Here is a 20,807-nt window from a genome sequence, read left to right as displayed (position 1 = left end):
CGGATGCTAGTGCGCTTACTGTTTCCACTGAGTAAGTGGTTCTTTGAACACGTCAGCCAGCTCGAATATTTTGCAGCCGATGTCCGTGTTATACGGGTAGAGAGGACAGAGGCCGTTGACTAGATTTCGACCCACGAGGACTTGGTCGTGAGGTAGGTGGCGAAAGCAGTTAAGTATGGCTTTCCCCAATTTGGCCACGGGTTGTTGCGATGCGACTGCCATGGCTATCAGGCTCTCGGCGATCACCACGAGTAGGAGGTCGCTGAGCTCTCTGTCTGGGGCGTCTCGGACGGCATTCATAACCGACTCGCAGAGAGAGGAGTGCTGTTCCAGCAGTTCTATCTCTGTCTCGCCCAACGCTTGGACTGGTAGGTCAGGTTTCAGGTTAAGGATAACCCGGGAGTAAGCGTTCAGCGCAGCAACTTCAGTTAAGATGCCGTTTATACCGTCAGACGGTGGCTCCACGGACAGCGCCTTGAGCAACTCCAAGATGCTCAGACGTCCTGCTCTGCACGACTGTATCAATGCCGCGGTATCCTGACGCAGATTTAGTCCTTGGGCCACGGCTGCGAGTCGGTGCTCGGCCTCTTCCCCAGCCCCTGCAACAGCTTCTTCTGGCATAGTCTTGGACACAGCATCCCCCGATGCGGTCAACTGGGACACCCCCATATCTGTCCCGGACTTGCCTCCGCCTGCCGGCTGTCCGATTGGCGGGATATCGCGGGTGAGAGTAGCGAGGTAAGCCACCAGGAATTGCTGCAGCTTTCCCAGCCGCTGAGTCAAGCGCAAGGCGCAGTGCTTGAGCAGTTGAGCCGAAGGAGACGCTTGTTTGAGGGCGAGCAGGTGACAGGCCTGGAGCACAACGGGTGGGGAGAAGTAACCGGTGGTGAGAAGACTTTCGACTTCAGTTAGGTCAAGTTGTTGTTGAGCCGGGGCGAGGCCAATGAGGATCGTGCAGAATATAAGAAAGCCTTCGTATATGTCGCACTCTTGTCGGTCGAAGTTCCCGAGTGTGCGACAGTCGCCCACAGATTTCCGGATGACCGACATATCTTGCAGCAACTGCGGCGCCACCTCGGCCAACGCCTGAGGCGCACACTCGAAGAGCGGCAACGCCGCCTGCACGTACTGCTCCACCTCCTCAACGTCGCCCCCGTTGTGCAGGCTATCCATTATTTATCCGGCGCTAAAATGATCCATGTCGGCGGCTGCAGGCAAGCACGTTGACTCCTGGCTATCCAAACAGGCGTCCGTCGCCATCAGCAGTGGGGACTCTCCAAGTAAGCCGAATCACCCTGGCCTGTCATCGGTTAGAAAGGAAAAACGCGTGCGCACACGTGTGTGCGGCGCACTGGGCCTGATCTAGTCGAAGGGCTTACTGTGACTATGTAAATCAATGTAGTGATGGAGCCCATGCTGGAGAGGTTCCGCGGGTTCTTTAGAGCATACCACGGCGGCAAGAGTCAGGAGGAGAGTCAGCGCCGACATACTTTGTGCATAAGTTCACAACACATGCTGGTGATCATGGCGATCAAACATCTGTTTGTGGACATGTGGTTTAGTGGGAATGCCACCAATTCTTCATTTGCTTGGCTGCACTTGATAAGCTCGATGGGGTTCATTATCTGTACCGTGGCCTTTGGGCTGAATCAGATGATTCTCGTCCTTAATGTCCCTCAGTGGGCATTGGCACTGGTAATGATTTTGGATTCCTTGGCCTTTCCATTCGCCTACGCCTATAGCTTGGTGGGTAGCTTGGAGGGTGTTCTGTTGCACTGTGCCTTCTTATTCATCCTCACAACGTTCGATATTCTATGGCTGTTATTTTGTGCGCTCTTGACCCTTCTATCTACAATCGTCGCGATTGTTGCTTTTGGAAATCAAGACCGCAAACTGTATCAGTACTTAACGCAGGCCCAGCGAGGATCGGTTATTGCCATTACCGACTCGTCCCTTCGGATCCAACAACAGCTGGAATATCAGGCCTACATCGATCATCAAGGGCAACTCGAAGGATTAAAGCAAGCCATGAAAAAAGCCTCAAGTGGAGCCAGTACAGCCGCGAATATCTCATTTGATCGCAATTTGAGGCGATACGACTCTGGCAAACCTCAACCCGCAGGTTTAAACAAACCTCTATCGACTGAGAAGACAAAATATCATCATCATCGTAAAAAGAATCCAGAACCCAGTGATGAGGCTACGTCTTATAGCGTCAGCAGACCCCACAAGGAGAAGACGCAAATGTTCCTGTCCAAGTCCGCCAAGAAAAGGTCCTTGTCAAATGGGCTGGGTATCTTTGATGACATCAATGAATTAATACAAGAGAGACTCCGCAATGCCCCTCATGCAATTTGGATGGGCTTCGATACTCGACAGTTTCTTGCAGCTGCAGAAGATTGGCTATCCCCCATCATTGGCGAGAACAACGACGAGCTTCTTGTGGAGGACCACGGCAGTCTGCGAGGCGCTGGATATTCTACAAGTTCTTATAATTCAATGGCCAATACTACAGTTACGATTACGGACGCTGTTGCAAACACGCGTGCGCACGCAAACAAGCGCGCGAAAACGGGACGCAAAAAAATCGAAAATGGGAAACTCGGCGATTATCCAATGGTGGGGACGCCTAGTGCGGGTGGAGCGACACAGCTGGTGCTGATGACGCTGGCTGAGTTCCGGGCCTTGTTATACTTTACCGATTGGTCGGATGTGTTGCTGGTGTTGATATTCATAAGTTACGGATACTGCATTTTCAAAGAGACCCTCAAAATCTCGTTTTTGGTTCTTCTTTGTAACCGGCTGATGGAGGCCGCGATGGTTGCCTTTCCTAGCTTGGCGGTTCGGGAGAAGGCGATTTGCAAGCTGGTGACAGATGAGCTGGAGTACTTCCAGAGGCAGCCCGGCGCCGAGTCGGTGCTGCGGGACCTGCAGCACTACCTGACCTACCACGTTCGTCAAGGTTCAAGTCCGCACTTTGTTTTCACCGATTACTTGACACCTGCGCATGGTCTGCACATGATGGACGGCATGTCGAGTGCTGACATGGGTGGCCCGAAGTCTGTGAGTCTGGGAGGCGAGGTATTGTCGGACGCGTACACGATGCCCAAGTTTCTCCAGCGTCCGCCGGAAGCTGCAAACCCGCCACAGCGGAGTTCGGTCCCTCACCGGTCTCTGCTCCAGTATCTCAGCGAGCGGTCCGCTGCCGGTGGTGCTTCAGTGGGCGGTACTCCGGACGACGTGTTGAATGATACCCACATCCATCCCCTGGAGGTCTTATTGATAGACGCGGTGGCGAACCTGTTGGTTAACCGCATGAGGACTAACCGCTGGGACGGGGGCGAAATGGCTTCCAAGTGCAGGACTGCGAGTTCAGTTGTCAACAGCCGGTGGTATCTTAACACAGAAAGCTTTACAGAACAGGCGAAGGCCTTCTTCCAGACCAGTAATTTACTGGAGATGGCAGACATTGCTGGCCAGGGTCAGATCTTCTCCAACAGGTCTCGGTCCTCGGACATGGGCGACCCGTTTCATGACGAATGCAGACTCCAGACCCGGCGAACTGCAGCTTGGAGCAGTCGGGTACCCGCCCGTGGCGACCTCCTGAAACGCAGACGTTCTTCCCTCACCAGTCGTACGCCCCAGGTAGTTAGAAATTCTCAGTGCAGGTTTGCGCGTTACGACGATGGTACCGCAATGAAGGCAGCGGGAGACCGGACCTCGGAACGTGCTTCGGAACGTGCTTCGGAACGCGCCTCCGAGCGCGCTTCGGAGGAACGACCGTGCAACACCTTCTCCGATCTTCATACAAATGACGACAGCGACACGATAGACGGCTTTTATTCCGATGATGACGAAGAAAACCTCATTCTCGACTTTGTGCGTGGAGGCATCAACGATCAGAGCCGGGCCACGGCCACAATGAACAACTTGAGGATCTTTTTCAAGCCCGTCTGGAAGTCCTTTACTTCTATTGTAACCTACTACTTGCGAAGTAATTTTAAGTACCTCAAGAACGTACTCATTGAGTTCTCCCTCACTCGCCAACTGACGGTATTCACAGCGAGTAACAAACGAGGGAACATATCCCCTCGCAAGACGGTTCTCCAAACTTTTGCGTCGCCGGAAATGGAACGTTGGTACGCCGAGTGGATCCAGAGCTTCAGCATCCGAAATCAGTTCGACCGACTCGACATACTTCTCGTCACGGTGGTGCAGGTGGCCCACGTCACTTTCGAGTCTTGGTTGCTCATCAGGCGAGGACCCATTGCGCGCCGAATCGCGGTAGCCAAATGGGCGCCTTACTTGATTGTGAGCGCCAACTCCGTAGTCGCTGCAAAGGCCGTTCTGATCCCCTACGACGAAGAGGTAGCTACCTATGACGACAATACCTTTGCCGTCATGACTCTAATGTTTTGTATAGTGCGTATCTTGTTTGTAGTACTCTTGAATTCGATAATTTTGCAAGTGCACTCACGTGTGCCGAGTGCGAGAAGACTGGCCAGAGTTAATATGACTTCCTTCCTGGTGGCTGTGGGTCACCTGTTGTTGTGCGAGGTGGACTTCATGAGCGCAGCCTATTTGCTTCAGCGGTTCTCTTCTGTGGGACACCATACCATCTCTACAACCTCCTTCGGTGCTCTCTTGTTGGCTCCTCTCTTCGCTTCGGGAACTCGGATGCCAGTCATGATCCTAACCTACTCGGTGTTTTTTCTGATTCACTTGTTACTGTGCAGCTTGTCCTGTGTTAATTTGAGCCAACTGGCCAGCTACATCACCGTATGGAGTGCCTTCGCTCTCATAGGGTTGTTTATGATCCATGGAAGCTACGATCAGTCTCGCAGGTCTATTTTTTCTCGGTCGGTGCTTCCTTACATGCTCATTCTCTCGGAACTGAGCGATTGGAAAGATTCCCTCGTGGGCCTGTCCGTGAATGGGAAGTGCTTTGAAGACAATTACACCTCTTCGGACACATCTGGTTCCCAAGCCGAAGGTCACGCTGGTCTTGGCGAGACCCATACAGGATCGGTCCAGCACCGGCTGAGCGGTTCCGCAGCAGAAGAGCAACACGACGAGTCCTCGTCGGCCAGAGAGACGCGGAAAAGTTTAAACGGTACCGAAAGCTCCATGGGACAGTGGCAGGGATCGGTGGAAGAACGAGACGACCTGCCAAGCGCCCCAGACCCATGGAATGCGGGTACGGATAGCTATAACGGAATACGGGACTCCCGGAGCTCCAGCCAACAATTGGACACGAATCGATGGGAAGATCTACAAAGTGGACCGAGCCAGGACGGTGAACGAGACAAGACCTGCGACGTAGAAACCCCCGGAATGGAGCCAACCCCCGCCACTCTCTCCGACTTCGATGACCAGCAACACTCCAACGCCTTTCACCGGGTCTCGCCGCCGACAACTGAGACGGAAGAAAACCAAAATGAAGCCTGGAGGAAGCTACCTTCCAGCCGCAGCTTCTTCCCCCCAGCGAGAAGAGGTTCACGACGACAGTAAGTAGAACCCCTTCCCTGGCCCACCCCTTCCCCGGCCCACTCTAACCTTATTTCTTTCAGTTCGGTCAGTCGTCTGGGTAACGGGTTCTTTAGAGTGGGTCCAAGCCTACGACCTCGCCGGCGAACTGCATGATTGACTGGATCGTTGGTTTCCTTTCCTTGTGTGGTTAGTGAAGAAGAAGGTGTTGTGCTGTGTGGAACAGGCCCATGCCCACCGTCTTTAGTCCCCACCACTGGAGACCTCCGAAGCTGAGGAAGCCGAGACGGAAGGCGCAAAAGCCGGCGTTCATGAGGAGCATGGCGATGGTCCAGAGCAGTTGGGGGGTCATGAGAATACTGGCGTGATGTCCGCGGAAAGAACGCATGGTGAAGAGAACTGCGACGACCGCAAAACTTGCAATGATGACCGAGAGCCACGTGCTATGTAGGGCGAAGAAAGAGACAGTCCACATAAGGGCAAGGACACCTTGCCAGATGTAGGACTCCATCCGCAAACCTTGTTTCCAGCCCAGCCAGCCAGATAATGCACTTGAAATGCAGATTCCCGTCAAAAGAGGACCCGCAATCGGAGAAGCTATCCGAGCGAGCACCCCATACTTCATTAGGCTGCCCATCCACCGTGAAACCACGTAATTCACAGCTATGAAAGCCCCCAACATAGCTGAACGTGGGTAGTTATTCAACGCAGCCATTTCCAAAAATGTGTCAGTTTGCTTCAGCCTCACGTCCGTCCCAGAAGGGGCTGGGGGAAAAGGAGGGAGTTAATTAGAGCTGTATTGTTTTTCTCATGGTTGCTTCCTCGGGACTGGAGGCTGTTCGACAGAGCCTTGAGTCCATTGAGAATCTGTACAGACGTAGACTTCTCCATTATACTCAACAGAACGAAGTGCTGGCTCACGAGTTGCGACTTGCCGTTACGGAGGCGACTCGGTGGAAAAACAAAGTACTACCCCCCCCCCCCCCCCCCCGTCGCCCCCCCCGTCGATTACTACTGTGCGGTACATGAAAGTGGGTGTTATGAAAGTGTTCTTTCTATTCATTTAGTACGAATTCTTGAAGGAGACCGGTCGCTTAGCACTCGAATTGAACACTGGTAAGAGACAGACATGCGAACCATGATGTTGTTACGAGTAGTAGAACGATGTAAAGCGGGGGATGGGGGCATGGGTGGGGGTTCAGCGAAATGTCCAGACGACAAAAGCCAGAGCATTGATCGGGGTTCATCGAGTGAAATGATACTGCGATTTCGAGAGGAGCAGTTACAACGATTGGCTAGCGAGCTGGACGTCTTGAACACGCTGACGGAGACCATGGCCAAGCGGATTGAAGGACTGGAGGCCAGCGTGAATGAGCTTGCATCCGCCAATCAAGATTGTACGAGGCAGTTGCTGGACGAGAGACAAACGGCAGCTGAGTTAAGGAAACAGCTTGCCGTTCAAACGAAAATGAAAGCGCCTCTGTCGTTTCTGCCGTTTAACGGGTTGGTGACAAGACCCCCGGCATCTCCGAACGACGTGACCGCCATCAGTACTTTGCTGCATATGTTTTGTGAAGATGTGAGCAGACACACATGTGTGAGCACAGAAAATTGCGTACCGGAACGAGGAAACCTACAGAGTGGTCAGGAGAGTAGTGCACGTGGTGATACACATAAGGGTAACACATAAGGGTAACACATAAGGCTGCATGGGAATTGGGTATACGCCCCACATCGAAAACGTGTCCTTAGTTAACTGAGCCGGGAAATAGTAATGAGTTCCGGGACGCGGCCACTACCTCGAATGGAGGCGCTTCCTGACCCACTGCACGACCGTGCTGTGGCTGATGTGGAGGCACCACCAGTGAAGCCGTTACCAGATAGTTATTTGTTTGAGAACGGTTTGGATAAGACGCCCAATTGGCAATTGCTTCAGGACCATTTCCTTCGACAGGGTCAGGTATCAAAGGAGACTTGTTTGCACATTATCCGTCGTGTGAGTGCCATTACGTCATGTGAGCCGAATTTATTGCGACTAGAAGATCCTATAACTGTGGTGGGCGATATTCATGGTCAATTTTACGACATGGCAAAGTTACTGGAAGTTGGTGGTGCACCAGAAGAGGACACCCAATACCTATTCCTAGGTGATTACGTGGATCGTGGATCGTTTGCCGTGGAGGTAGTGATAACACTATTTTGCCTAAAGCTAGCATATCCCACACGCATCTGGTTATTGAGAGGGAATCATGAGTGCAGACAGATGACTGCCTTCTTCAATTTCAGAGACGAGTGTGAACATAAATTCGATCTCGCAGTCTACACAGCCTTTATGGACGCGTTCGATACCCTCCCCTTGGCCGCCTTGATCAATAATCGGTTCTTCGCCGTACACGGAGGACTGAGTCCTCAATTACGCAAAAAAGACAGCATCAACGGAATAAACAGGTTCCAAGAACCACCAAGATCGGGTCCATTCTGCGACCTACTTTGGGCGGACCCTGTTGACGAAGAGAAGGTCGCACATCAACAACATCTGAACGACCTTTTCTTCCCAAACGACGTACGAGGATGCTCCTATTTCTTCGGATACCACGCCGCTAAAACATTCCTGGATGATAACAAACTCCTGTCCATCGTCCGAGCACACGAAGCACAAGTCGACGGCTACAAAATGCATAGAGCACACCCCGTCAACCACTTCCCCACAGTCATCACCATCTTCTCCGCACCCAATTACTGCGACGTTTACAACAATAAAGCAGCTGTACTCAAATTCGACGTAAGCCCCCAACCCCTCCTCCGACCACTTAAACCCCCCTCCGACCACTTAACCCTTCCTCCGACCACTTATATCCTCCGACCCGTCCTTCGTTGAACGATCCATATGGTGTGTGTTTTCAGAATAACACTCTGAATATTCAGCAATTCAATTTCACAACACACCCGTACCACTTGCCAAACTTCATGGACATCTTCCAGTGGAGTATACCATTTGTCTCCATGAAGTTAAACGAGATCCTGAGTATCATTATGACCAAGCATGCTGTCGACCCCGCAATGATAGATCATCAATTGGATGAAGAGGACGACAGTGAAGACGAAGACACCGGTGCCTCTCCGGATCTCGAGGCCGTCCTAACATTAGACGACGCTGCCATATACGACGCTCTCAAACCCGTGAAACGAGTCATTGGCATCCAACGAGCCAATGTCCTTAAGGCCAAGGTCGTAGTTCTTGCTCGCGTCGTACGAATGCTCAACATTGCTCGAGAGTGCAAACAGGACATCGCAGTACTCAAGACCCTCAACGATGGCACACTCCCACCAGGCACCCTCCTCAGCGGCTCACAGGGAATCAAAATGGAAATTAGACGTTTGAAGGGGCCTCCTATGTAATCTGCATTAATTCAGCCACAGGGAATTAAGGGCAGACTCTTCGATCAAGCAGACCCTTTCGACCCACCAGACTCTTCGATCGGGTAAACCCTGAGGTCATACTAGATCAGCTAGCTGGTCATACTAGATCAGCTAGCTGGTCATACTATATAGGACGGCCAACTGGCTGGTTGCCTGCGCATTTCACGTCAGCCAGTTGCTCGCCGATCATGTCAGGTCGGTCAACTGGTTCCTGGGAGAGTCTTCATCGGGCTTGGATCTCTTCTTACGGACGGGCAACGAGGCAAACCTGTCTGGATCAATAACACAGATCTTTGTCTTATCTTCAACCTTGCATACACCGACAAGTCTATCAGCTCTTTGGAAGAATTCGTGGCGCAACGAAATGACCACAAATTGGGCGTTGTTCGCCTGGCACTAAGCAACAAAACGTTCGGGCATGTAAACTCGTGTCTGTAAACGAGTGCGCGCAAAAGGTGTGTGAGCGCGCAAAGGTGTGCAAGTGTGTGCAAATGGTGTGCAGATGGGTGGGTGTGTGTAGAATTTCTTAATGTGCGTACGGATGCCACATAGCTGGCGATGAGCAACACATTCTGAGTGTCCAGAGCTGCATCAATTTCGTCAAGGAAGTAGATGGGGGTTGGCCGGTAGTGGTGTAGTGCGAAAATAAGAGCTAAGGACGAAAGAGTCTTTTCGCCACCTGACAAGTTATGAATGCTCCTCCAACTCTTTCGAGGGGGTCTGACGCTATATTCGATACCTTCAGTGAACGGAGAATTACAATCTTTGTACTCCAATTCTGCATCGCCACCCCTGGTTAACATTTGATATAACTCCTTTACTTTCTCACTTAAAAATAGAAAGCCCGTATCGAAGATCTGACGTCGCTCCTGCTTTAAAGATTGCAATTCCTTATACGCCTTTTCCAAATCATCTCGACGCCTATCACGAGCTGACTTGAATGCCAGACACTCATGACTCTTCTTCTGATATTCCGTTATGATACTAATATCCATCATAGAAGATCCCAAATTCTTCACCTCTTCCTCCCACTTGAACACTTCCAGCTGATAATTCTTCTGAAAAAATGGGCTGTCTTAGTGCCCCTAATGGGTCCTCTTACGGTGGCTTGCGTCTTGTATAAATCCAGATTCTTCGTGTCTGGAAATTCGATAATAGTATTATCGGCATCGTCCGCTTTGTCCGGCGTCTTTTCAATAGCCATCCCACCGTCTCCATTCTTCAGCACTATGGCTTCTTGACCGTCTCCAATTGTTTGTTCCCTATCGATTACTCCTTTCAGCTCCTCGGCATCAGGATGACGATTGCTGTCTATAGAATGAGGGTGACCATCATGTTCTCCGTCATCCACCGTGTCATCCCCGCCCAGATCTTGGATGCTTGGTAGGTCATTGAAGTCATTCAACAACTGTTCCAGCAGCTTGTCCTTGTTGGCAACCAATTTTTGTAGCTGATTAACTTTATATTGGATTTCATTGGTCGCATCCTTGATGGCATTTTGCTTGTTCTTATAAAGTCTAATTCTGTCTTCAACACCTTGTCGTTGTTGTCTAACTTCATGAATTTTTTTTTCGAAATTTTCAAGTCGTTTCGAGAACTTATCAAGAGCTGTTTGATGGAGCTTTTGTTTCAGAATAAGGTCTTCACAAATCGCTTTATTATGATTGGTGCCTTTGATCAATGATTCTTTCTTGGCCTCGAGAGAGGGGATGATAGACTCCTTTAACTGCTTGACTCGATTATTAGCAGTATTAATTTTCTCTACACCGTTTGATATAAGATCAGTATCGCGATTGATAGCTTTCTCCAAACTGGATCGTTCGTCAAGTAACCTTTTCCTTTCAACGCCTCCAAGTGATTTTATCTGCTCGGAACATATACTGAGTTTTTTATCCCGATCCTTAATGTGCTGACGAATTTTATCCCTGATTCCTATCAACTTGGTCAAACGAACGGATCGAAGGGTGATCTCCATTTCCGCAAAACTATTATCGGTGGGGGCCAGTTCCATAAGTTTTTTCAATAGTTCATTTTCATTTACAGTGTCTATGCCGTCAGTGTCCTGAGCTGCTGGTTGTTCTATTTCAATGAATGGTTGACGAGTTTCGGATACCGCTTTTTGATATGTATCCGTCAGATTAAGAATTAAGTGTTCCAGATCTTTGCCTTCATTAATATGACAATTTATATCCATATTCATTTGATTAATTTTCTGTGCCAATCTATTATCTTCTTCAACACTATCCCGAATGACACGATCGATATTTAGCAGATCCTCTTTAACGTTTTTTAATTCGCGCTCTTCATCAGTCCGAGATCGTTCTTCACCCCCAACACTTAATCCAGAATGATATATATGGGCCTGTTTAATGAAATTAATACCGCATCCACCAGTCATACTTCCGTTCTTCTCGATGACCTCACCCTTTGCAGTAACTACTTTAAATCTTTCATTTTTACCAAAAGCAATCTTTCGAGCCTCATTAATATTTATTGTACATAATAAAGTATCCCGAACACGCGACCAAATAATTGGTTTTATATTCTGTTCACTATCTTCCATTTCAAATGACTTTATCTTGATTAAATCCATTACAGGAATTATATTCTGCAAAGATCCATATCTTCTGTCTTTACTCTTATACCATTCTTCCATAAGTCTTCTCCACTTATCAGCAGCCCGATTTATCGTAACACAAGTTACTCGTCCAAGTTGATTTTGTTTAACAAATTTTATTATAGCTTCTGACGCATCATCAGTTCTTGTTAACACTATATCCTCTCCAAGACCTGCTGAAGTTAATGCCGATCCATATTGTTCATAATCACATTCAACATAATCTAATAACCAAGTACCAAGTTTATATAATACAGAATTTTCCATCAAGAATTGTTCATTAAGCTTTTGATATAATATAGCAGCCTGCCGATTTACTGATTTACTATTATGACGCTTCTCTAACTCAGACTTCCTGATCTCCAACTCATTCTTTTTCTGTCTCCCATCAACAAGTATTTGTTTTAATTCTTGCACACGTGTTTGCAATAATATTCGATCCTTATGAATATGTTCTATTAACCCAACTTTATTCGTTAAATCATTCTTATGTGTCTTAATATTCTGTTTTAAACTTTTTAACAACTCAATTTGTCGTTCTTTTTCTTTATCTTTAGCCAACTTCTTTTCATTCTCTAATTCTAATATAGATTCTTTCTCAATCACAATATTATTTATTAATTTGAATTTTCTACACACACCATTTTTCTCATTTGTAATAACCTGAATTTCATCATTTATTACCTGTAAATCTTCTTTCAACTCATCATCCATCACAATTAATTTTTCGTTAATAAATTCTAATTGTTTTTCTTGTTTGGGTAAATTATTCTTTGCGTCTTCACACTTCTCAATTATGTTCTTACCTTCCTCAATCTTCATATCAATCTCTTTCAATAATGCTTCTCGTTCAGTTGACACTTCTCTAAACTTTCTCTCATCAAGCATTATCGTGGATTGAATTCGATCTTCTTCCATTCTGTAATGATCCTTAGTACTTTTTAATTCCTGGAACTTCTTAACCATATTATCATGAACCAGATCATAAGTTAAATGGATTCCAGATTTCATTGTTCTTCCTTCTACCCCTGACAACTTCTTCATTAAGATTTTTCGCTTCAACCTATCATCAAGACAATCACCAGTGTTCTCATACAGACAATCACCAGTGTTCTGATTGTCAGCATAACTCAACTCTCCCCGCATATCTCCTTGCACCACGTTATTCTCCACGTCACTCTCCACGTCACTCTCCCCTTCATTATGATTGACTTCCTCTGCGATCATTTGATCGGTGCTTTGCCGCAATTCCTCTAATTCCTTGTCAAGTTGATCTAGGCTTTGTACACAGATATTTTCTTCATTCTTCAGATCACAAATCTCCGCCTCCTTCGTCATAGCGTCGGTAACAAGCTTATATCGCTCTTTCGCTTCTAGTCTAGCTTTGGCCACAATAAGTTTTTTATGCAATCTAACATAACCAAAAGCTTGACGACACGGTCCAGCTAATGCTTTCAGTTCTACTTCACATCTACTAACTAGACCACTCGACTCATCCAGAGCTTGTCTCAGGGTATCATAGTCTTGTTCTCGGTTTTGGATCTTCGGAATTAAAGCTTCACTGCCGAACAAATTCTCCAAAATTTCCAACAACCCTCCTCGACCTCGAGACGACTGGCTAGCCTGGCTTCCGGAGTCTCCAGAACTGGCGGGTGCCTTCGGTGGCAGCATACTTAACTGCTCTACCTCGCCCTGTAAAATCAAGAAGCGATTATGGTTTAAGTCGATCCCTTGGGCTTTTACAAATTCCACCATTTCTTGGTGACTTACGGTTCGATCCTCTATAACGTATCGACTGGTACCGGACACGTGGATCTCTCTGGACAAAGTAAAGGCGTACTCTCTCTTAAACTCATGACCATCGATACCTTGGTAGCTACTACCTTGGTTGTTAGCTTGCTGGTTGTCAGCCTGCTGGTTGTTAGCCTGCTGGTTGTTAGCCTGCTGGTTGTTACTTTTATAGCTCCTCGCAAAGATAACAGACACACGTGCGAAATCCGCCTTATGATTGGCACTCGAGTGTATCAATTGGGTTAGCTTCTTCTGTCTTAACTGTATAGCACGACGGCCAAATACAAACAGTAATGCATCAATCATGTTCGACTTGCCGCTGCCATTAGGACCAATAATCGCTGATAACCTGTTGTGGAAAGGACCGACTCTCACTAAACCCCAATACGACTTGAAGTTCGTCAATTCCAACCAGTCCAAAATCAAGACCGGTGCCACCGTATCAGTACCGCCTTCGACGCCGCACTCAGGGGCAACCAGACGAACCTCTCCACGACCTTGCGGAGACGCAAGCTGGAGCGAACATCCAGCCTCGTGGACCACAACTAAATCCCCCTCTCCTTCTATCCACGCGTCATCACTTCGATTCGCCGGTCTTAAAACCGCCTCTTCCGAAACCGGTTTCAGAGACTGGTTCCTGTTCGAGTTAGTCTCAATCCCATTCGAACTAACCTCAACACCCGCTAGACTACTCCGCAGACGGTCTCTCTTACTGTCTGCAATGGCATCCGCCTGAAATGGTTCCCCGTCCACTGAGAGTGTGGACTTGAGCGCACGTCCCTCTTCCATGTTCTTATCGTCCTCTTCCATGTTCTCATCATGGACCTTCCCATCGTCTGCGCTTTGAGGTGTCATGAAGTGATCAGATGCGTGCGCTTCGCGTGGGGTGCGGTTAGATGGGTTTTCTTTGAACCTTTTCTCCGGGACCAAGTTTCCGCCAGGTCGGGGAGGGAGTCCCTCAAATAGCATAGCGGGGGTTAACGATCGCCTGGTAAATGAACGACTAGTTAATTGAGCCATTTTACTCCCCGAAACTTGCGGACCTAACGGAGACTGAAAATGAGGGTGCAATGCGCGGTCAATTGCCCCTGAGCAATGATGAAATATGCGGGTTGTTACAGGAAGGCTATGTGAGCAAACGAAGCTATGGTCTTAGGATAGGACCCATTGTGATTGCATTAAATCCGAACCCTCTTGGCTTGCCGGGTGTTCCTATTTTGGAATCGTGTGAAGGACCCTCGGCGATAGACATAGCCAACGATGCAGTGACAATGTTGAAATCACCTTGCACTTTTTGCTTCCCAGCTGACGACTATGACACTGGTGAACCACTTACTCATGAGTCAGTTGCGGATGAACTAGTTGCTGATGAACCAATTACTGATGAGACGACCGTCCCACGGCTTCCCGTCCCACGGCTTTCCGTCCCACGGCTTCCCGCTAAAGAAGGCCCTGTCAGGATGGGACGGAGGGTATCCATCTTGCTTTGTGGCGAAAGCGGTAGCGGAAAAACGGAGAACTGTAAAAGGATAATTCGACATTTTGTAAAGGATCCGGAGAGTGCGATGATGACCGATCTGCTCGAGTCAATTGGTAATGCCCGTACCAGCAATAATAGGAATAGTTCACGGTTTGTGACACTGTCATCTCTGAAGTTCCGAGGTGGGTACAAACTGAAGTTGAATATTCACGCATTTCTTTTGGCAAAGGGTCGGATCACCAAGCTAGTAGGAGATGAACTGAATTTCCCAGTACTCTATATGGCTGTTCACAAAGCTCCAGATTATGGATTGAGCGCAAACGTAGAGGACTACCATATACTGACATCAAGCCATAGTGATGGGAATCATGATGACGGAAGCCTTGTCGCAGCAACTGACGAAGCCATGACCGGAGTCATAAGTTATGTTTCCAGAATCACTTCGGTGGAGCATAGCCTAAAGTCGTTGGATATTGATATCGAAAAGTTTTGGAGGTGCCTACTTATTGTACTCTTGTTAGGGAATGGATTGGAAATGTTTGCGGAGAAGGGAACATCGGAGAAGGGGACATCGGAAATGGGAACATCGGAGAAGGGGACATTGGAGAAGGGGACATTGGAAATGGGAACATCGGAGATGAGGACCTCTTATTCGCCGGCAGAGTCAGTTGCAATGGCTGGCAAGCTTCTTCGAATTGAATCAGCTGGACGATGGAAGGAATTACTGGAGTCAGTCAAGGTTTTTGATGATACTCGCAGACAGTACTCTAAGAGAGAAGAGCGGTTGGTATTAGAGGGATTGATTAAGGAATTATATGAGTCTCTATTCCGAAATTGTATTAATAAGATCAATGCTGCACTGAATCGAATAACATACCATACACATTGCGATCTTTATAATTGTTCTATCGATGTTCTAGATATTTATGGATTCGAGACTTTGGTTGGTGATGAAGGTGGTATTGACCAATTGCTCATCAATTATGTCAATGAAATGATCCACGCACAATTTACAGAGACGTTCCGGATTAAGAGAATTGAGCTGCTCAGAGAGGAGGGGATAATACTTCAGCAACGACCGACTTCTGATGCGACAGATAATTTGAGTTTGGAAATTCGCACACGTGTGCTAAAGTGCCGTCAGGCGCTAATGGCGCTTAACGACTCAATAAATACAAAATTTGATGTCGGCAAGGATCGAAAGTATACTGATCTATGTATGCAATTGTTTGAATACAAGAAGCGCGACTTAAATAGGGAATTGGGGTTTGAAATTAATCATTATGCGAAGCCGGTGTATTATTTGACGAATGGAATTGTGGATACAGCATGCGTTTATCTCAAGCCTGAGTTGGCGGAATGTTTGCAAAACAGTTCCATAAGTACCGTTATCGAGACTCAAAAGCCTCAGGTCGCATCCCATAAGTCGCAAGCTACATCGTTCATTACTGCTATTGATCGGTTATTCTCGACCATGCAGCAGTTTCCTATGCTCTTCATACGCCATATAAAACCGTGCGATCAAGGTTTCACAGGTCAGTATCAATTCGATCTCCAGAAGGTGAAAAATGAGTTAATTAACTCCGGCATAAAAGACATACTGTATCTCATGCAGAATGTTGCGGATGACGTCCTGGACATCAAGGTTATAGCAGACCATTATCGATCTGAAATCCCGATGCTCAACAAGCCAATCCGCCTGTCGAACCGGGGAGAAAATTGGGGTGATGGAGATCGATTCGAGGACGGAAGATACCACGATGTGGCTCCACATGATGTGGCTCCACATGATGTGGCTCCACACATGATAAGTGATCGACATCTGGTGGAAACAATTTTCTCATTGTTGAAGGTGGATGAATATGCATTGGGCTTTTCTAAAGCTTTCATAAGTTCGAATTTGAAAAAAAAGATAGCCAGCGTCGATCCTCCACGATACTGCGATATACTCAGATACTACCGATCTCGGATATATCCCAGGGCCGTACTTAAGGTGTTCTTCGCTTCGGTCTTCTGTTTCCGACTCCAAATACTTAGGAGCAAAGCGCGCAGGGCAGCCGTCTTCCTCCAGAACTACTTGCATTTCAGATACCACTATCACCGCAAACACAAAGCAGCTATTGTGATTCAGACCGCTCTACGGCATTGGTACCACAGAGTACAGGAGAGAGCGGCCAAACAAAAACAAGGCTGGTCAGCCGAGCGCAACGCATATACTGGAAGACTAACTAGCATCGTGGACCACATGGCGGCCTTACCCAGGGCTCCAGAATCACCAACCAATCTGGAAGAAGCAACCAGAACGAGTTCTCATATCCCATCCCAACCTCGCGGCCGCCTAAAAAACGTTCCACGATCCCGGAAGAAAAACCCTCCGGATTTGGTGCAGAAAATCTCTTACGTGTTGACAACAGTGCAGAACCAATCACTCTGCGGCAAAAAACCCAAGCGGAAACTGAATACAATGCCCTCGAAATGGCCCTATGTTCGAGAGGATGGCTACTACCACTGCTAACCCTCTGGCTAAGAGACAGATCTATTGCTAAGAGACAAATCTATTGCTAAGAGACAAATCTATTGCTAAGAGACAAATCTATTGCTAAGAGACAAATCTATTGCTAAGAGACAAATCTACGGCTAAGAGACAAGTCAGTGGCTAAGAGGCGGCAATGCAGATTTTGGGTCTTAAAGGGAAATGGCTGGCTAACTGTCTGGTTAGCAGTCTTCGTTCTTTTGCTTTTTAGAGGGAGGCTCTTGCCCACTAGGTGGTTCGTGACCGTCAAGAGGTGTTGGGTTGATTTCAGTGAGTACCATTTTTGAAGCACAGAGGATGAAGCCTTCTACCAGTCGGATGGAGTTGTCCATTTGTGGGTGGCTCCTTTGAGGGAGGAAGCATATGGATCTGGAGCAGATCTCACTGAAGCTGCAGTTAGTCCAGGTGTGTTTTCTGGCCTTGATGTGTGCGTAGAGATCAGACAAAGGTTGCATGTTGGTATGGAATATTACGAGACGACCACCTGGCTTCAAGGTTTTCTCAGCAATTTGATAAATATCGGAAAGTGTGTTCGCCGTAAGGATTGGATTGCTAGCAGGAAGCCGACTACAATCCAGAACTGCCACACACGAATCTATTTGTTGCTTCTCAACCATCTTATAACATGCCAACCGATTCGCCAGACGCAAATCCCTCCGCTGAATGGCCAATCGGACGCGATCCAGATGATACTCACTTAACTCCGGTTTCTCCAGACTCTTCTCCAGATTCTCCGCTCCATAGAAAAAACCTCGAAAATCCTCACGCAACTTCTCGTCGTTGAAACCACGGCGACAGCCTTCGATTAACTGCAATACATAAAGGCATGGTTGTCACGTGGATGCATATGTTTGTGCGGGCATGGTTACGTGCGGGCATGGTTACGTGCGGGCATGTTTAAGTGGCGGTTATAGGTGGCCATGACGCTAATGGGGTATCCGGTAATAGGTGCATACTTACAACATCAAAAGGTATTTCCCGGTAGCACGACTTGATTTCCGTTGTCAAGTTCGTCTGCTTCATGATATGAGAGCTGGCTCCTCGAAACTCCGCGGCGAAAATAAGTTTGCCCAACGTGCCAAGACGATCGAGGACGCAGGCGGTGAGGAAGCCAAGTGAATGGTCAAAGACGAGAACGTTCTGACCTGCTGTAATATTCGCTTGGTTAAGGAGGTATCCGGCGTAATGTGAGTCTAGACCTCCTAATTTCCAGGCGGAGGCGTACGCGTCCCAAATGTTTTGCGAATCGCACTTTTTAATACCGACCTGCAACACATGGCGGTCCAGCTTCTTCCGTATGTACTTTTCTTGACTAAAGGCTGTACGTCGCCGGAAAGTACCACTGCCCTTACAAAGACCAATGATCAACTCCCTTAGAGAAACTTTGTCGCTCTTCATGCTTATAACATCATCCGTCTGTAGCTTCTGCGAGCCCTGGGAACCAGTCGGAACCAATGGAGCACCTTCATCCTCACTCTCCTCGTCCTCACTGCCCATGTCTACCCCTTGACGGCGTAATTCCGCTAGTGTTTCCGCAACAAACGCATCTATATTCAACCGCCGACAACGGCGCCATTTCCCCTCGTGGTCTAGCGTCAGCGTGGCGCCATAGGGTATCCCCAACAAGCAACTGTACGGAATATTCCACTTTCGAAGGAACCGAACCTCTCTACAACAATGGAATCCGTCTGGAAATGAGCACGCAAACACGTGTTGCGCCCGCGTGGCGCCAAGCGCGTAGCGCCAAGCGCGTAGGGAAGGAATTACTTGTTGACGGGATCCAAAAACTCTATGCGGCTGGTCTTTGAGGCTAATTCTGTCAAAATGACCCACGACCCCAAACTGACGATAGCATCATCTGTGGGTGTTTCGGGCGCTCGGACCAGGGAATCAGTCATACGGGTGAATAAAAAATGCGGGTGAGTGATGACGCCCAGGTGCTATTAACAGAGCTATGGGCAGGGCTGGATGCGTTGGATGATGAATGTTCTGGTGGTCTAGACTCTCATTCATTGGCGGTGGTCTCAAGAATTTCCGAGGATCCGTCCTGCCATAGTATTTTGTTGGCATCACTGTTCGGAAGCATCACTCGGCCTTCATGTATAAAGCAGGCAGCGAGAGAAAACAGCGCTGCCAACGGGTTTGACTTCCCCGCGTTCCGGAACGAAATGGGTCGTCGGCCAAGTGATGGTGGTGTGTTGGATGCTGGATCGAACCCACCGGAGTCGAACCCAATCCAGAACCAAGATATGGCTGGATTCATGCCAGATGACTCCGGTCTACTGGGCCTAATTGCTGATGGTGGGCAAGATTTGGATACCAGCTTGATTGCAGACGGTGACGCCGGAGAATATTTGCCGAAGCAGGATACGGTCGCAGATAATGAGATAGTAGCTAATATAGGAGGAATTATTGTGGACGGGAATTCCTGGGGCGAGAAATTCGACATCCAGTCCTTGAACGTACTAGTGAGCTTTCGTGTGGACTTTATGACGATGTTGACTGTTCGTTCGCTGCGCGCCTGGCTCTCTTTGGTGAACGCCGTAATTATAGAGGCTCAGGGCAGCGAGGCAAGACTCCGGTTTCGATATGCCATGCTGCCCCCCCTCGCAGTTGTTATAAGTGCGCTACCGCGCACTTTCCCAGAATTTATTGGGAAAATGTTCGACTATATAGACCAATGGCAGAAGAGACTGACTTTTGACCGTCAAAGCATCGACCTTCTGCATAACTGCTGCCGAGGAGAGATGTCCCAAATTCCAGAATGTTTGCAGCACGCGTGTGCGCAAATGTCCGGCAGCTTTATTCAGCTCCGACAGGAGGCTACAGCCACCGATGCAGTGCTACCTAACTATCTAACCGATCTTATTAGAGAATGGGACAACAATGAACCCCCATCTAAGGTTCAGAATGGGCCCGCAGCCCAGTGGTATACGACAAATGTTGGAGAAGATTGCGTTAGCACCATCATACAACTTAGAGAAGACATAGAAACCAAATTCGCTTCGGTCCTCCAACGATATCAACACAGCACTACTGAAGAGATAGAAAGAACAAAACCACAGACATTGGTCATTCTTAAGCGCGAATTAGATCGGCGAATTTTGCTGGTGATGCAACAAACCAAACTGTGCACTCTGCTGGACAGCAAGCACGCGCAACTGATAGTTCAACTCGACTCTTTTCTTACTCTACTCGCTAAACTCCAATAAACAAACCCCTGACTGATAAAGGTTGCCACTCAAGTTCTACATGTTTGGTGGGTCCTGTCGTTCAAGCCAGCAGCACCGTGACCGTCCCGTCCTTGAGCGGGCGCTGGACTCCCCGAAGGGCCTAGACCTCTGTTTTATGGACGGCGAGGCTAGCAGCAGCAACACCGTGATGTATGATTGGGTTGCCAGCAGTAGCAGTCCCATGAAGTGTGTGATGGTGGATAAAGTTGCCATCCCATTTCTGCTATCCCTTGGTCGGTCTTGTCG

General features: G+C 48.2%; 9 protein-coding genes across 9 annotated transcripts; 5 read left to right on the top strand and 4 right to left on the bottom strand.

Moving 5' to 3' along the window:
• Positions 1 to 15: 15 nt before the first annotated feature.
• Positions 16 to 1,173, bottom strand: GNI_063160 (hypothetical protein; the record flags this gene model as incomplete). The annotated part of the gene is made up of 1 exon (XM_011131724.1): positions 16 to 1,173. One exon carries the CDS (start codon positions 1,171 to 1,173, stop codon positions 16 to 18), a length of 1,158 nt encoding a protein of 385 aa, XP_011130026.1.
• A 339-nt stretch (positions 1,174 to 1,512) lies between these two features.
• GNI_063150 (putative transmembrane protein) lies at positions 1,513 to 5,511 on the top strand (the record flags this gene model as incomplete). Its single annotated transcript, XM_011131723.1, has 1 exon — positions 1,513 to 5,511. One exon carries the CDS (start codon positions 1,513 to 1,515, stop codon positions 5,509 to 5,511), a length of 3,999 nt encoding a protein of 1,332 aa, XP_011130025.1.
• Positions 5,512 to 5,677: 166 nt separating this feature from the next.
• On the bottom strand, positions 5,678 to 6,202 carry GNI_063140 (TspO/MBR family protein; the record flags this gene model as incomplete). Its single annotated transcript, XM_011131722.1, has 1 exon — positions 5,678 to 6,202. The coding sequence occupies one exon, from the start codon at positions 6,200 to 6,202 to the stop codon at positions 5,678 to 5,680; it is 525 nt and encodes a 174-aa protein (XP_011130024.1).
• Positions 6,203 to 6,616: 414 nt separating this feature from the next.
• Positions 6,617 to 7,177, top strand: GNI_063130 (hypothetical protein; the record flags this gene model as incomplete). Its single annotated transcript, XM_011131721.1, has 1 exon — positions 6,617 to 7,177. One exon carries the CDS (start codon positions 6,617 to 6,619, stop codon positions 7,175 to 7,177), a length of 561 nt encoding a protein of 186 aa, XP_011130023.1.
• A 114-nt stretch (positions 7,178 to 7,291) lies between these two features.
• Positions 7,292 to 8,886, top strand: GNI_063120 (serine/threonine-protein phosphatase; the record flags this gene model as incomplete). The annotated part of the gene is made up of 2 exons (XM_011131720.1): positions 7,292 to 8,269; positions 8,392 to 8,886. The coding sequence occupies 2 exons, from the start codon at positions 7,292 to 7,294 to the stop codon at positions 8,884 to 8,886; spliced, it is 1,473 nt and encodes a 490-aa protein (XP_011130022.1).
• A 207-nt stretch (positions 8,887 to 9,093) lies between these two features.
• Positions 9,094 to 14,170, bottom strand: GNI_063110 (putative structural maintenance of chromosomes protein; the record flags this gene model as incomplete). Its single annotated transcript, XM_011131719.1, has 3 exons — positions 9,094 to 9,303; positions 9,447 to 9,965; positions 10,010 to 14,170. The coding sequence occupies 3 exons, from the start codon at positions 14,168 to 14,170 to the stop codon at positions 9,094 to 9,096; spliced, it is 4,890 nt and encodes a 1,629-aa protein (XP_011130021.1).
• Positions 14,171 to 14,385: 215 nt separating this feature from the next.
• Positions 14,386 to 17,310, top strand: GNI_063100 (myosin; the record flags this gene model as incomplete). Its single annotated transcript, XM_011131718.1, has 1 exon — positions 14,386 to 17,310. The coding sequence occupies one exon, from the start codon at positions 14,386 to 14,388 to the stop codon at positions 17,308 to 17,310; it is 2,925 nt and encodes a 974-aa protein (XP_011130020.1).
• Positions 17,311 to 17,510: 200 nt separating this feature from the next.
• GNI_063090 (eukaryotic initiation factor 3 gamma subunit) lies at positions 17,511 to 19,226 on the bottom strand (the record flags this gene model as incomplete). Its single annotated transcript, XM_011131717.1, has 3 exons — positions 17,511 to 18,137; positions 18,289 to 18,997; positions 19,096 to 19,226. 3 exons carry the CDS (start codon positions 19,224 to 19,226, stop codon positions 17,511 to 17,513), a joined length of 1,467 nt encoding a protein of 488 aa, XP_011130019.1.
• A 270-nt stretch (positions 19,227 to 19,496) lies between these two features.
• On the top strand, positions 19,497 to 20,540 carry GNI_063080 (hypothetical protein; the record flags this gene model as incomplete). Its single annotated transcript, XM_011131716.1, has 1 exon — positions 19,497 to 20,540. One exon carries the CDS (start codon positions 19,497 to 19,499, stop codon positions 20,538 to 20,540), a length of 1,044 nt encoding a protein of 347 aa, XP_011130018.1.
• Between the last annotated feature and the right edge of the window lie 267 nt (positions 20,541 to 20,807).

This window comes from Gregarina niphandrodes (assembly GCF_000223845.1).
Source record: "Gregarina niphandrodes unplaced genomic scaffold scaffold00010, whole genome shotgun sequence".
Lineage (NCBI taxonomy): Eukaryota > Apicomplexa > Conoidasida > Eugregarinorida > Gregarinidae > Gregarina > Gregarina niphandrodes.
This window is presented reverse-complemented; position numbering and strand designations above follow the sequence as displayed.